The 15,718-nt window shown below is 38.8% G+C and overlaps 2 protein-coding genes across 8 annotated transcripts; both read left to right on the forward strand.

Moving 5' to 3' along the window:
- The first annotated feature begins 284 nt into the window (after window positions 1-284).
- Window positions 285-5,861, forward strand: LOC131370676 (uncharacterized). 3 transcript variants are annotated; one of them, XM_058418076.1, is made up of 9 exons: window positions 319-412; window positions 963-1,103; window positions 1,314-1,540; window positions 1,653-1,777; window positions 1,872-1,938; window positions 3,310-3,463; window positions 3,964-4,109; window positions 4,548-4,658; window positions 4,751-5,861. In XM_058418076.1, exons 2-9 carry the CDS (start codon window positions 983-985, stop codon window positions 4,928-4,930), a joined length of 1,131 nt encoding a protein of 376 aa, XP_058274059.1. In that variant the 5' UTR covers window positions 319-412; window positions 963-982; the 3' UTR covers window positions 4,931-5,861. The 3 variants fall into 3 exon arrangements, with proteins under 3 accessions (XP_058274060.1, XP_058274059.1, XP_058274058.1); XM_058418077.1 differs by lacking the exon at window positions 963-1,103 and having other exon boundaries at window positions 285-412; XM_058418075.1 differs by lacking the exon at window positions 319-412 and having other exon boundaries at window positions 504-1,103.
- Window positions 4,880-15,222, forward strand: LOC131370677 (uncharacterized). 5 transcript variants are annotated; one of them, XM_058418079.1, is made up of 11 exons: window positions 4,880-5,014; window positions 5,425-5,580; window positions 6,274-6,376; window positions 12,312-12,489; window positions 12,599-12,723; window positions 12,813-12,879; window positions 12,977-13,130; window positions 13,319-13,464; window positions 13,913-14,023; window positions 14,116-14,329; window positions 14,842-15,222. In XM_058418079.1, exons 1-10 carry the CDS (start codon window positions 4,984-4,986, stop codon window positions 14,320-14,322), a joined length of 1,278 nt encoding a protein of 425 aa, XP_058274062.1. In that variant the 5' UTR covers window positions 4,880-4,983; the 3' UTR covers window positions 14,323-14,329; window positions 14,842-15,222. The 5 variants fall into 5 exon arrangements, with proteins under 5 accessions (XP_058274062.1, XP_058274061.1, XP_058274065.1 ...); XM_058418078.1 differs by having other exon boundaries at window positions 14,116-15,222; XM_058418082.1 differs by lacking the exons at window positions 4,880-5,014; window positions 5,425-5,580 and adding an exon at window positions 5,939-6,128 and having other exon boundaries at window positions 14,116-15,221.
- Window positions 15,223-15,718: the final 496 nt, after the last annotated feature.

Below are 15,718 nucleotides of genomic sequence, written 5' to 3' on the forward strand. Positions count from 1 at the left end.
CCCTGCTGTTTAGGCCAGCAGAGAAGGCCTTGCTGGCCCTGACGGCCCACCACTGGCTAAATTCTATATTCATAAATGTAAATATACTAATAGTAAACCAGTCTTTATGATGTTCAAAAATGACGTTTGTATCCCCCCCTCAAAAAAACCCTCTGCAAAAGCGGCAGCAGCTAGCGCATGCGCAGAACAAAGACTGAGTTTCCGCACATGCGCAGATCGTGTTTCCTATACGGTTCGAGTTGTGACAGGGCCGATGTGATTTGCTGAGCAAGACGGAGAGGGCGGGGCCAGCGGCGTGGCGTAGTTTAGTGTGTCAGTAAAGTTCGGTAGCAGTGCACGCTTCTACGAGTGCGTGTGTGTGCGCGTGCGTAGGTGTTTCTTGATAATACGTGAGCTGCATTTTTATATGAAAGTAAGATATGGATCTTATATGTAATAATTTGAAATATTCTCTACATTAATTTTATTTTTAAAACCTCCGGTACCGGTATGTGTAATACTGTATATGACCCCATTGTTTATATTCATCCTCTCGTAGTGTTTTTTAAAAAATTTTTTTATTGTTTTTATTTTGTTTGGTTAAGCAGTATCGGCTTGATTTTTCATTTTTATCAAACTTTACTAGCTGTACATTGACGAAAATGTCTGGGAAGACATTATTAGACTACCCTTAAATATCTCAGTCTGCAATAAATTTAAAGAAATGCACTTTAATATTGTACACAGAGCTTATATAGCTCCAAATAAATATAGCAAAATAAATAATACTGCATCACCCCAATGTCCCAAATGCAATAACTATATCGGCATATTCTTTCATTGTCTCTGGGAATGCCCTATGATTGCTGACTTCTGGAATGGTGTTTGTGATAAACTATCTATAATATGTAAACAGAAGGTCACGGCTTCCCCGTTAATTTGCCTGCTGGGTGTTTTGCCCTCCTCCTTTTCGGAACATTCAGATGTCTTTAAATCCTTGCTTATGTTGGGGAGGAAATTAATTATGAATAAATGGATCGGGACGGAACCCCCTCTTATCGAGGACTGGATAATCTTGATTAAAGATACTATACTTATGGAAAAGATTGGATATATATTGAAAGGTAAATCTAAATCATTTCAGAAGATATGGGTAACTCCTTTGAATTGTCTTGGCATTGATTGTAAATTTATTAAGTATCCTTAACTGTCTACATGATGGTAATATTGTTTTGATTTTGACCACACTGCTGTCTTTTTTTTCTTCTTTTCCTCCTCCTTTAAAGATTGCACATTGTTAATGCTTTATCTGTCACTGTGTCTGCTCTCTTTAGACAAAATAAAAAAAGAACTTCAAAAAAAAAAAACTTTACCAGCTGTGTTTAGCCTACAATTTTTTTGGACGATGGAATTCATACCTGTGGTCGACTTCGCTGTCTACAAACTTGGTACCAGCGACGTCACTGACAAGAACTTGCAAGAGTTAGGCAAAGAAATTCGAAAGGCCTTCATTGAAGTGGGGTTTGTGTATCTCAAAAACACTGGAATAGATCAGAAGGAGGTGTGTATTTCCATTTGATCTCAAGTTTTTCTCAATTTGTGAAATTATAAAGACATACATACAGATTGGGTTTGTTTTAAAGTGTTTGCAGAAAATCTCTTGTCTGTTTTAGGTGGATCGTGTCATGGACATTTCTAAGAAATTCTTCCTGCTTCCTGAAGAACAGAAAAGGCCCTTCAGTAGGGGCAGTTACACAAGTAGAGTTAATCACGGTTGGGTGTCCTCAGAAACAGAAAGGTAGACTCTTCTGTCATTTATATAAATGACATCCAGCTTGGAAATATAATAATTATGATCATTTAAAGTGTAAATTCACTTTTACTTTCCACAGTTTAAATCCTCGACGTCCAGGTGACTTGAAGGAGGCCTTTAATACTACATCCCTGCACCCTGATATTGTAATTCTCTCTCATTTTAAACACCACTACAACAGCTAGTGATATATACTGCCTGTCCAAAAAAAAAAAAGGTCTCACACACTAATATTTTGTTGGACCACCTGTAGCTTTGATTACAGCACTCATTCGCTGTGGCATCGTTTCGATAAGCTTCTGCTATGTCACAACATTTATTCCCGTCCAGAGTTTAATTGTTCTTTAATTTTTTGCATTAATTATTTGCATTAATTTTTCGCCAAGGTCTTGTATTGGTGATGGGAGATTCGGACCACTGCGCAAAGTCTTCTTCAGCACATCCCAAAGATTCTCAATGGGGTCTATTCACAGTCCAACTCTGTGGTGGCCAATCCATGTGTGAAAATGATGTCTCATGCTCCCTGAACCACTCAATTTGAGCCCGATGAATCCTGGCATTGTCATCTTGGAATATGCCCATGCCATCAGGGAAGAAAACATCCATTCAAGGAATAACCTGGTCATTCAGTATATTCAGGTAGTCAGCTGACCTCATTCTTTGGGCACATAATGTTGCTGAAGCTAGACCTGACCAACTGCAGCAACCCCAGATCATAGCACTGCCCCCACAGGCTTGTACGGTAAGCACTAGGCATGATGGGTGCATCACTTCATTCGCCTCTCTTCTTACCTTGATGCGCCCATCACTCTGGAACAGGGTAAATCTGGACTCATCAGACCACATGACCTTCTTCCATTGCTCCAGAGTCCAATCTTTACGCTCCCTAGCAAATTGAAGCCTTTTCTTCCGATTAGCTTCACTGATAAGTGGTCTTCTTAAGGCTACACAGCTGTTTAGTCCCAATCCCTTCAGTTCCCTCCGCACTGTGCGTCTGGATATGCTCTTACTTTCAGTATTAAACATAGCTGTGAGTTCTACTGTTGTTTTTTTACGATTTGATTTCACCAAACGTTTAAGTGATTGCCGATCACGAGCATTCAGGATTTTTTCTGACCACATTTCTTCCTTGAAGATGATGGTTCCCCACTATCCTTCAGTTTTTAATAATGCGTTGGACAGTTCTTAACCCAATTTTATTAGTTTCAGCAATTTTCTTAATGTTTTCTTTGCTTGATTCATGCCACCCTTCTGAAACAGATTAACGTCTTTTCCACGACCACAGGATGTGTATTCCAACATGGTTGTTTAGGAAATGAGAAGCTACTCCTTGCTTCAGTTAGGGTTAAATAACTTGTTGCCAGCTGAAACATAATCGTCCAAGCAGTAATTATCTATTGGGAGGCTCTTAGCCATTTGCTTAGTTAAATCCAGGTGGTGACACTTTTTTGGACAGGCAGTGTATATTTGAGGATATTAAGAAGGAAACTAATTGCTATGTTCTTCACCTTGCTTAGAAATGGCCCTCCGATGGTTGTGATGGCTTTCGTGATATCAAAGTCGACTTTTTCCTACGCTGTAAGGAGCTGTCTCTCCGTGTACTGAGGGTCATGGCTCTCAGTTTAGGCCTGGATTCAGAGTTTTTTCTCAAAGAACACTACGGCATTGGAGGTAAGCTGAACACACACACACATTTTTGTGTCGTTTAGAAAAAAACAGACAAAGTTTACTGTTGCATGCACCGAACTGTCAGTATTCACTTGGAATAGGACAACATATGACACATGCTGACCCGATGTGTGACTGAAGTGTTAAAAAATCTTAAAACTGACCTGCTGAATGACACGAGTCAATCTCTGCCGTGACCTAAGAAATCACTAACTCAGACCCTGACCTGGCCATGATAGGAGTGAATCTCCATTATGACAGAAAGATTCAATTGCCTGAACCCCAACATACTGAGGAAAAAAAAAAGGAATGATCAGGATCCTGGTCAGGACTGAAAGATTTGCTAACTCTGACCCTGACCCACTGAATCTTCTGACACAAGTGAATCTCGGTCATGCATAAAAAATGTTTAAACTCAGTGAAGTGTCTCTCTGCAATGACTCAAAGATTAACAAGCCCAAACCCTGATCTCTTGGGTGACGGATCTTCCTATCAATATTAAGGTGATAATAATGGCACGACCCTGCGCACTCTGTATTATGCCCCGGTGAAGACTGAGAGTGTGAAGAAAGATCAGATCCGCTGTGGTGAGCACTCAGACTATGGCAGCATCAGTCTAGTCTTCCAGGGCAAACAGGAAGGCCTGCAGGTAAGAAAGATTTCACAGCAAACTAGACATAGAAGTTACAGTATATATTACAGCTCTTGGGACATTTTACTAAGGGAGCAGTTTGTAATTTTTAGAGCCCTCTTCTGTAAGCCAGATAAAGTGCATGTACAATTAATATTATAATTCTTTTCCTGTTAAATCTGTGCATGGTCACATGATAAGCTGTTGTAAATGTGGGTGGAGCTAATTTCAGGACCAGAAAACAGAAACATGATACACCATTTCCTGTCATTATTATTATTATTATTATTATTATTATTATTATTATTATTATTATTATTACACTTTTAAACATTACAGACTGCACCTTTAAGTAAACTGTTGGATCTTAAACAGTTCTAAGCAGTAAGTTGATGCATTTGTCTGACTTTCAAGTACATTAATAAATATTCAATTTGCCATATGTTTCTCCTTTAGGTATTAAATCGCAAAGGTGAGTTTATCTCAGCCCCAAGTATCCCTGGAACAGTGCTGATCAACATTGCAGATATGATGCAGAGGTGGACCAGTGACGTGTTTGTGTCTGCTGTAAATATGGCCATTCTTTCACAGTAAAGCCTTGTTTTCTACTAACCTTACATCATTAATCTTATATTTAATGTTACACGACCCTGTTTCAGGTCCACAGAGTTCTACTACCTCCTGTGGGTGACTCAAGTGCAAGGCAGTCGTTGGTGTTCTTTGTGCAGCCGGATGATGATGCCATCATTACGTGTTGTGATGGCTCAAACAAATATCCTCCAGTGAAATCGCTGGATTATCTCCTGTCAAGATTCAACGACACTTATGGCAGGAAATAGAAATGTGCTTCTCCTTGTCAGCCGATGATCACAAAGTAATTTAGTAACTGTGCATGTGGGGTCTTTCTGCCTGGAAAATTAGAGGTTTTATTTCCATATTCATATTTTCATTTTATTTTTAATGAGAATGAATGTGCTTTTATCAAATATTCATTATTAATTGTCTTTTTTAATGTCCACACTGTTAAATTTGACTAATTGTTAAATTTTGGTAAATTAGAGACCTTCATTACAATATTTCACTATATGTTAGACGTGTCTAAAGATTTATTTTATTTCTGTAAATTTGTTTAGCCTTAATTAAAAATAGTAAAATAATTAGTAGTCAGGGAAAAATATTTTTAGTCAGACCAACCAGCATTTTAACTTAAAAAAATCATCTATTTATAAATATACTTAACAGTTGTATTTTAATATTGACATATTACGGTATATTACCCTAACCCAAGTTTTGGGATACTTCAATATAATTGAATTCAGGTGTTGTTTTTCAGGGGTTAGGTTTGGCCCCTTAGTTCCAGTGAAAGGAACTCTTAATGCTTCAGCATGCCAAGACATTTTGGACAATTTCATGCTCCCAACTTTGTGGGAACAGTTTGGCGATGACCCCTTCCAGTCCCAACATGACTGCACATCAGTTACAAAGCAAGGTACATAAAGACATGGATGACCGAGTTTGGTGTGGGGGAACTTGACTGGCCTGCACAGAGACCTGACCTAAACTCTAATTTTCCTAATTGATTTTGTACTAGTTTTGCTAATTAGTTTTGTAGAAATGGAAAAGGACAGACTTGCATGTACCAGGTTCATATGTACAATGTGTCTACTGCATGATATTTTTAAAAGCTGTTTTTTGTGCAAAAACGTGTTTTCAGTATACTCATTGCCTTCCTAACAAAAGGTTAAAAATAAAAGTAATTGGTAAATATTTTTTCCTGGTAGTCTGGAGGATCTGAAGTTCCTCTAAAGCAGTGGTTTTACTTCTGCAGGCTGAGTTATGTCTTGAAGTGAGCGCGTGATCATGAGACGATTGTGAGACAATACATTCTAAAAGTATCATCCTGGACACAGTCTGTTAGGCAGAAGAAACAGGAAAAACAGCTTCTTCCCAAAAGATGTTAAACTACTGAACTCAAATATCTCATCAGTGTGACTAGACTGATGCCCAACCATCAATGGACACGCCCAATATTCATATGTATATTATTTATTTATTTACTTGGAATAAGTGCGTTATTTACACCGGACCTTAACTATACCTGTGCGCCTTTGCACACTTGTAAATGTATACGTTATACTGTTTATATTTAATTCTTGTATTTGATATTTCTTGTTTTTCTTAGAAATACGAACACACGCACACAGAGGAAGAGAGAGTGAGAGAGAGAGAGAGCGAGAGAGTGTGATCTACTTCCTCTTAGGTCTGCGCTTGCGTAACATTCACAGGTACATTATTTATTTTCGTCTCTGCCTCGTTGTGCATCAGGAAACCATAAATTACATTATAATTTTGTAGTTGGCGGTGAGACTCCATTGACCTCTCTGAATCCCTGATTGCTTTTGTTTAGATATGAATTCGTGTTGAATATATTTTATAGCTGTTTATGGATAGAAGACATGTATTTCTCATCATACGATGAGTAACATCCGTTACATGCTAAAGATAAATATAACTTATCCTGAATATCTAGGTACAGAAACACTTGCTGTGAGCTGATGAAGTACTTTCCTTGGAAACTTTACTGTTTTTAGGCTTAACTTTCTTTCATAAGCCATCTCTACTTAAATACACAGCAGTAACGTCGTGGTTTTTTTTTCCTCTCTCTTTCAATTATGTTCGTAAATTTAAGTGCATTTGTTATCACACTATGCAGATTATTTCTGATGGGTATTTTTACGGGTTATGTAGGACAGTTCTTTGTTTACAAACTTGTGGGCTATCAAATGTCTCTCTTATTAGGCCCTGTCCACGCGAACGTGGATATTTTTAAAACCGCAGCTTTTTTATGCGGTTTGGCCTTTCGTCCACACGCAAACGCAGCATCAGGTCACTGAAACCGAACATTTTTTGAAAACTTCTGCCAGGGTGAAGTTTTGTAAAAACTCCGGTTTCAGTGTTATCCTGTAGACAGCGAAACCAGACATTTTTGGCTTTTGAACAGGGTTGCCAGATTGGCCTGAAGATTTCCAGCCCAACTACAGCTTAAAACCCGCCCGTTTAAAAAAATAAAAAATTCCGGCCCAAAATGCACACTGTTGTAACTAATACAAATACAATAACAAACAGTTAATAACTTTGTGATATCGGTTTAACGAGTAGAACGATTACAACAACCCGCTAAGCAAGACTGAAGTCTGACTGGACAGGACTCTCCTGAACCTTATTGGCTAAACTGAACCATATAATTAAAACCTCAACATTACATATTACACTTTTTATTTAATCGTTTGAATAGAAAATTAATAAAATATCATGTTTATAGTAAAAAAAAAAAAACAGCCCAGGTTTTATCGACCCGCCCAGTGTACTTTTTCCCGGTGAGACGCGTGGGCGGAAAACGCGCATAATCTGGCAACACTGCTTGTGAAGTCGGCGTCTCAGGCTTCTGATTGGCCAACATGGCTTTACGGTTGAGATTATAGCGCCACCTGTTGGTGTTGCATGCTCTTGACAGCGCTTCAGACCACGTTTTTGCGTTTTCAGGTGAACGAGATTTTTTTTTTTTTTTAAACGAAGGAGGGAAAAACTCCGTTTCTAAAAATACCAGTGTACATGTGGACTAGGCCTTAGTTCAGCAACCTGATCAGTCTGAATATGTGGAAACGTTTAAAAGTGAAACTGAAAGAGTTTGTGCCGTGGTTGTCTGGTTTGTCAGTAAAGTTCAGTTGAAGAGCACAGTCGTGGCCAACAGTTTCGAGAATGACGCAAATATTAATTTTCTTAAAGTCTGCTGCTTCAGTGTTTTTAGATCTTTTTGTCAGATGTTACTCTGGTATACTGAAGTATAATTACAAGCATTTCATAAATATCAAAGGCTTTTATTGACAATTAGATAAAAGCCATTTCTTGCATAATCAATGCTTGGAATTTGTGGGTTTTAGTTTGTCCACCCAGCTCTTGAGGATTGACCACAAGTTCTCAATGGGGTTAAGGCCTGGGGAGTTTCCTGGCTATTGACCTATAATTTCGATGTTTTGTTTCCCAAGCCACTTGGTTACCTCTTTTGCCTTATGGCAAGGTGCTCCATCATGCTGAAAAAGGCATTGTTCGTCACCAAACTGTTCTTGGATGGTTGGGAGAAGTTGCAGAGGATGTTTTTGTACGATTCTTTATTCATGGTTGTGTTCTCAGGCAAAATTGTGAGTAAGCCCACTCCCTTGGCTGAAAAGCAACCCCACACATGAATGGTCTCAGTATGCTTTACTGTTGGTATGACACAGGACTGATGGTAGCGCTCACCTTTTATTCTCCAGACAAACTTTTTTTCCGAATGCCCCAAACAATCGGAATGGGGATTCATAAGAAAAAATTACTATACCTCTGTCCTCAGCAGTCCAATCCCTGTACCTTTTCCAGAATATCAGTCTTTCCGTGATTTTTTTTTTTTTTTTTTTTTTTCCTGGAGAGATGTAGCTTCTTTGCTACCCTTCTTGACACCAGGCCATCCTCCAAAAGTCTTCACCTCACTGTGCATGCACATGGATTCTCACCTGTCTGCTGCCATTCCTGAGCAAGCTTTGCACTTGTGGTGCCACGATCCCGTAACTGAATCAACATTAGGAGATGGTCCTGGTGCTTTCTGGACTTTCTTAGGTGCCGTGAAGCCTTCTTCACAACAATTGAACCTCTCTCCTTGAAGTTCTTGATGATCCGATAAATGGTTGATTAGGTGAAATCTTACTAGCATCGATATCCTTGCCCATGAATCCCTTTTTGTGCAACCCAATGATGGCTGCACGTGTTTCCTTGCAGGTAACCATAGTTAACAGAGGAAGAACAATGATTTCGGTCCTCCTTTTAAAGCTTACAGTCAGTTAATCAGCATGACAGAGTGATCTCCAGCCATGTCCTGGTCAACACTCTCATAAGTGTTAACGTGAAAATCACTCACATGATGTCAGCTGGTCCTTTTGTGGAAGGCTTTCTGGAAGGAATTTTTAATTTAATAAATTTAATTTAATAAATTTAATTAAATTTAATAAATTGCAATTTCAATAACATTCTGGAATATATGTAAATTGCCATCATAAAAACTGAAGCAGCAGACTTTGTGAAAACTAATATTTGTGTCATTCTCAAAACTTTTGGCTGTAGAGAGACTCTGTGGACATAAAATACAAAAATAGAAATGAGAAATACATGACATGTCATGTGAAATGTCAAATTACTGTGGAATAATTGTTTATATTTCTTAAAAAGGTAAAACAATTTGATTAAACAGGTTAGAACATTTAGCCTGCGAGCTCAAGGGGAAACGGGGGAACAGAATTTCTCCGAACACCTGTTTCCACCTGTTTGTTTATAGTCATCTTCACGTAGGTTAGTGTTTTAATGTATCTTTTTTGTTTTTTTGCATTTGAATGCATTTCTTTGCATTTTGTTTGGTTAAGCAGTATCGACATCGTTATCATGGTGGTAAATGGCAAAATAAAAAGAGCAGGATGTAGGGCCAAGAAATAATTAAAAAACATCAAACATTATACAAGTCATTATTTTTAATCACGCAGTATAAAGACACTGATATTAGGGATCTATTAATATATTGTAATCATAACAGTACCTGTACGTGTAGAAGCCTGTGCATTTACTGTGTGCATTGCAAATTCAGTTTACCTGTTGCAGAAGAGTTTATATAAAATCAGCAAATTTATAGGAAAGACAAAGTTCAGATTCAACTTTGTCATTCATTTTTATGTCACAAATATGCATATGAACGAAAATTACATTTTCATTGCTCGCAAGGTAGAGGAGAGGTAAAATAAGTAGCGAAGAGGTAGAATATGTAATGAAAATAGAAAGGACTAAATAGAATAAAAATAATAGATGAAATAAAATAAAATATGAATAGGATTACAGTGCACAAACCTTAGAAGTCCCAAATAAAAATACTGTACATGTGCTATGTGAATATCACTAACAAGACTAAAATGATTTCTATACAGACATACCAGTGAATGATATCTATTGCACTTATTGCCCATGTATTGCACTTTCATACTGTTTATTATAACAAGACTGTATAACATTCCACAGCGATTGAGTTGTAACACACCATGTAGGTTCACACAGCAAGAGACCTATGATTTGAAATTCTTGTTATATTGTATAAACTAAGTTCAGGATTCTGATGGCCTGTGGAATGAAACTGTTACGGAACCTGGCTGTTCTGCACTTCAGACTGCGGTACCTCCTGCCAGAGGTCAGCAGAGAAAACAGTCCTCGATGAGGGTGTGAGCAGTCTCTGATGATGCTGAGGGCATGAGACAGGCAGCGTTTGTGTCCGGTCTCCAGGACTGAAGGGAGAGAAGTCCCAATGATCTTCTCTGCTGTCCTTACCACTCTCTTCCAGTCTGCAGCTTTACAGCTGCCACACCATACAGAGATACAGTTTGTCAAAGTGCTCTCTATGGTGCTTCGATAGAAAGTGGTAAGAATCAGAGTGGGGAGATGTGATCTTCTCATCCTGCGGAGAAAGTGCAGTCGCTGCTGTGCTCTTTTCACCAGAGACGTGATGTTCTCAGTCCAGGTTAATCTGTCTGATGTGCACCCCTAGGAACCTGGTGCTTCCCACAATCTCCACTGCTGTGTTGTTAATTAGCAGCGGAGCGTGGCGTGGCTGGCTCTTCCTGAAGTCCACAATAATCTCCTTAGTTTTATCAACATTCAGGAAGAGGTTGTTCTTCCCACACCATTCCACCAGCTGTTCCACCTCCTGTCTATATGCCCTGTCGTCATCGTTGTTGTTGAGGCCCACTACTGTTGTGTCATCGGCATATTTGATGATGTGGTTTGCAGTGGACCCGGCAATGCAGTCATGAGTCATCAAGGTGAAAAGAAGGGGGCTCAGGATGCAGCCCTGTGGGGAGCCGGTGCTCAGAATGATGACCGAGGAAGTGTTCTTCCCCACTCACACAGACTGGGTCCGATTGGTGAGGAAGTCTAACAGCCAGTTACACAAAGAAGTATCAAAGCCCTGTTTTGTTACCATATGCTGGGGGATGATCGTGTTGAACGCTCGACTAAAATCCACAAACAGCATTGTCACGTGTGTATTCTTCTCCTCTAGATGCTGAAGGCTTAGGTGTACTGCAGTGGAGATGGCGTCCTCTGTGGAGCGGTTAGGCCGATAAGCAAACTGGCATGGGTCGAATGTGTAGGGGAGTTGGGAGACCATATGTTGCTTTATGAGTCTCTCAAAGCACTTCATCATAATAGGAGTGAGTGCGATGGGGCGATAATCATTTAGGCTGGTTATAGTGGATTTCTTTGGCACTGGTGTGATTATGGTTGTATTGAAACAGGATGGCACAATGGCCTGGTTCAAGGAGGTGTTAAAAATGTCCATCAGAACCAGGGCCAGCTGGTCCGCACACTCCCTGAGCAGCCCCCCAGGTATGCCATCTGGCTCAGCTGCCTTCCGGGTGTTGATCTTCTTTAAGATCCTGCGGACGGCTGTTGTTTCAAGGGTTAGTGCCTGCTCATCCGAGTGAGGTACTGCTTTTCTTGCTGGTGTCCTATTCTGTGCCTCAAACCTTCCAAAATGTTCATTCAGTTGGTTGAGGAAGTTCAATGCAGATACCAGGTAGAATGTAATCCAATCCAATAACCTTCAGCTTAACACAGTTTTAAGCTCTTCAGAATGGTCCAAAGAAGTAATGTTTTTTACAGCATTGTAAGTCTGTGCCCATATGACATCTGAAGAGACTCCATGGACATGAAATACAAAAAATAAAAATGAGAAATACATGAAATGTCAAATTACTGTGGAATAATTGTTTATTATTTCTTAAAAAGTTTGAACAATTTGATTTAACAGGTCAGAACTTAAACATTTTAATGAGAGCGTCATATTTGGCAAATATATTTGGTGTCATTAACAGATGGGTGATTAAATTAATAGGAAAACCCAAAAAAGTCTGTGTTAGTTGTTGGAGCCCCACTAGCTGCCTAAATGTATGCCAGTGTGCCTATCATACACTCTGCCTGTCTAAGAAACTGTACTCAGTTATTGTTCTGAGGATGGTGTTAGAGAGTTCTGACTACTGATTTAATTTTCTTAATTTCTCAACCCTTGCAGGCACGCTCCACAGATGATTTACTAAACGTGACTGTGAATCGAGGGGCCTGGCTTGAATTTTTTTTTTTATCACACTTTACCAGCTGTGTAGGACAATTTAGGACAATGGCATTCATACCTGTGGTCGACTTCGCTGTCTACAAACTTGGTACCAGCGACGTCACTGAGAAAAACTTGCAAGAGTTAGGCAAAGAAATTCGAAAGGCCTTCACTGAAGTGGGGTTTGTGTATCTCAAAAACACTGGAATAGATCAAATAGAGGTGTGTATTTCCATTTGATCTCACGTTTTTCTCAGTTTGAGAAATTAAAAAGACATTGCAGATTGGGTTTGTTTTAAAGTGTTTGCAGAAAATCTCTTGTCTGTTTTAGGTGGATCGTGTCATGGACATTTCTAAGAAGTTTTTCCTGCTTCCCGAAGAACAGAAAAGGCCCTTCAGTAGGGGCAGTTACGCAAATAGAGTTAATCACGGTTGGGTGTCCTCAGAAACAGAAAGGTAGCTGACTCTTTTGTCATTTATATAAAGACACCCAGCTTGGAAATATTTGAGTATTTAAAGTGTAAATTCACTTTTACTTTCCACAGTTTAAATCCTCGACGTCCAGGTGACTTGAAGGAGGCCTTTAATACTACATCCCTGCACCCTGATATTGTAATTACCTTTTATTTTAAACACCACTGCAACAGCTAGTGATATATAATTAAGGATATTAAGAAAGACTAATTGTTTTGTTCTTCACCTTCCTTAGAAATGGCCCTCCGATGGTTGTGATGGCTTTCGTGATATCAAAGTCGACTTTTTCCTACGCTGTAAGGAGCTGTCTCTCCGTGTACTGAGGGTCATGGCTATAAGTTTAGGCCTGGATTCAGAGTTTTTTCTCAAAGAACACTACGGCATTGGAGGTAAGCTGAACACACACACACACACATTTTTGTGTTGTTTAGATAAAAACAGACAAAGACTACTGTTGCATGCACCAAACTTTCAGAATTCACTTAGAATAGGACAACATAGGACACACGCTGTCCCACTGTGAGACTGAAGTGTAAATGACGGTCATGACTGAAAGGATCTTCCTATCAATATTAAGGTGATGATAATGGCACGACCCTTCGCACTCTGTATTACGCTCCGGTGAAGACTGAGAGTGTGAAGAAAGATCAGATCCGCTGTGGTGAGCACTCAGACTATGGCAGCATCAGTCTAGTCTTCCAGAGCCAACAGGAAGGCCTGCAGGTAAGAATGATTTTACAGCAAACTAGACATATGAGTTACAGTATATATTACAGCTCTTGGGACATTGGTACATTTTACTAAGCGAGCAGTTTGTAATTTTAAGAGCCCTCTTCTGTAAGCCAGATAATGGGCATGTACAATTAATATTATAATTCTTTCCTGGTCAGTTTGTTAAACCTGTGCATGGTCACATGATGAGCTGTTGTAAATGTGGGTGGAGCTAATTTCAGGACCAGAAAACAGAAACATGATACACCATTACCTGTTGTTATTATTATTATTACTACTATTATTATTATTACTATTATTCTTACAATTTTAAACATTACAGACTGCACCTTTAAGTAAACTGTTGGATCTTAAACAGTTCTAAGCAGTAAGCTGATGCCTTTGTCTGACTTTCAAGTACATTAATAAATATTCAATTTGCCATATGTTTCTCCTTTAGGTATTAAATCGCAAAGACGACTTTATCTCAGCTCCAAGTATCCCTGGAACAGTGCTGATCAACATTGCAGATATGATGCAGAGGTGGACCAGTGACGTGTTTGTGTCTGCTGTAAATATGGCCATTCTTTCACAGTAAAGCCTTGTTTTCTACTAACCTTACATCATTAATCTTATATTTAATGTTACACAACCCTGTTTCAGGTCCACAGAGTTCTACTACCTCCTGTGGGTGACTCAAGTGCAAGGCAGTCGTTGGTGTTCTTTGTGCAGCCGGATGATGATGCCATCATTACGTGTTGTGATGGCTCAAACAAATATCCTCCAGTGAAATCGCTGGATTATCTCCTGTCAAGATTCAACCACACTTATGGCAGGAAACAGAATGCGCTTCTCCTTGTCAGCCGATGATCACAAAGTAATTGAGTAACTGTGCATATGGGGTCTTTCTGCCTGAAATATAAGACGTATTCATATTTTCATTTTATTTTTCATGAGCATGAATGTGCTTGCAGTCCTGTGTAGGATATAATAAGGATGTTTACTATCAGGATGTCTGCATATACATTTATATATTATACATTAACATATTGATTTTGTCTGATATTGACCTTTTATCAAATATTCATTATTAATTGTCTTGTTTAATGTCCACACTGTTAAATTTGATTAATTGTTAAATTTTGGTAAATTAGACACCTTCATTTCACTATATGTTAGATGTGTCTAAAGATTTATTTTATTTCTATAAATTTGTGTAGCCTTAATTAAAAATAGCAAAATAATCATTTCACCAGCATTTTACCTTAAAAAAATCATCTCTTTATAAATATACTTAACAGTTGTGTTTTAATATTGACACACTACACTATATTGTTATAAGTTTTGGGATACTTCTCCATATAATTGAATTCAGGTGTTGTTTTTCAGGGGTTAGGTTTGGCCCTTAGTTCCAGTGAAAGGATTTCTTAATGCTTCAGCATGCCAAGACATTTTGGACAATTTCATGCTCCCAACTTTGTGGGAACAGTTTGGCGATGACCCCTTCCTGTCCCAACATGACTGCACATCAGTTACAAAGCAAGGTACATAAAGACATGGATGACCGAGTTTGGTGTGGGGGAACTTGACTGGCCTGCACAGAGTCCTGACCTAAACTCTAATTTTCCTAATTGGTTTTGTACTAGTTTTGCTAATTAGTTTTGTAGAAATGGAAAAGGACAGACTTACATGTACCACTTTCATATGTACAATGTGTCTACTACATGATATTTTTAAAATAAAAGCTTTTTTGTCCAAAAACATGTTTTCAGTATACTCATTTCCTTCCTAAAAAAGGTTAAAAATAAAAGTAATTGGTAAATATTTTTTCCTGGTAGTCTGGAGGATCTGAAGTTCCTCTAAAGCAGTGGTTTTACTTCTGCAGGCTGAGTTATGTTTTGAAGTGAGCGCGTGATCATGAGACGAGAGTGAGACAATACATTCTAAAAGTATCATCCTGGACACAGTCTGTTAGGCAGAAGAAACAGAAAAACAGCTTCTTCCCAAAAGATGTTAAACTACTGAACTCAGATACACTATATTGCCAAAAGTATTCGCTCACCCATCCAAATAATCAGAATCAGGTGTTCCAATCACTTCCATGGCCACAGGTGTATAAAATCAAGCACCTAGGCATGCAGACTGTTTTTACAAACATTTGTGAAAGAATGGGTCGCTCTCAGGAGCTCAGTGAATTCCAGCGTGGAACTGTGATAGGATGCCACCTGTGCAACAAATCCAGTTGTGAAATTTCCTCGCTCCTAAA

This window comes from Hemibagrus wyckioides, linkage group LG20, assembly GCF_019097595.1.
Source record: "Hemibagrus wyckioides isolate EC202008001 linkage group LG20, SWU_Hwy_1.0, whole genome shotgun sequence".
NCBI lineage: Eukaryota > Metazoa > Chordata > Actinopteri > Siluriformes > Bagridae > Hemibagrus > Hemibagrus wyckioides.

Bases quoted from the DNA above. Each gene is read 5' to 3' on its own strand.
- LOC131370677 (XM_058418078.1), top strand. From the start codon at position 4,984: ATGTGGGGTCTTTCTGCCTGGAAAATTAGAG. The intron at 12,490-12,598 runs GTGTGTATTTCC...TGTCTGTTTTAG, and splicing joins CTGGAATAGATCAAATAGAG to GTGGATCGTGTCATGGACAT. The intron at 12,724-12,812 runs GTAGCTGACTCT...TACTTTCCACAG, and splicing joins GTGTCCTCAGAAACAGAAAG to TTTAAATCCTCGACGTCCAG.
- LOC131370676 (XM_058418075.1), top strand. From the start codon at position 704: ATGCACTTTAATATTGTACACAGAGCTTATATAGCTCCAAATAAATAT. The intron at 1,939-3,309 runs GTAATTCTCTCT...CACCTTGCTTAG, and splicing joins CATCCCTGCACCCTGATATT to AAATGGCCCTCCGATGGTTG. The intron at 4,659-4,750 runs GTAAATATGGCC...ACCCTGTTTCAG, and splicing joins GTGACGTGTTTGTGTCTGCT to GTCCACAGAGTTCTACTACC.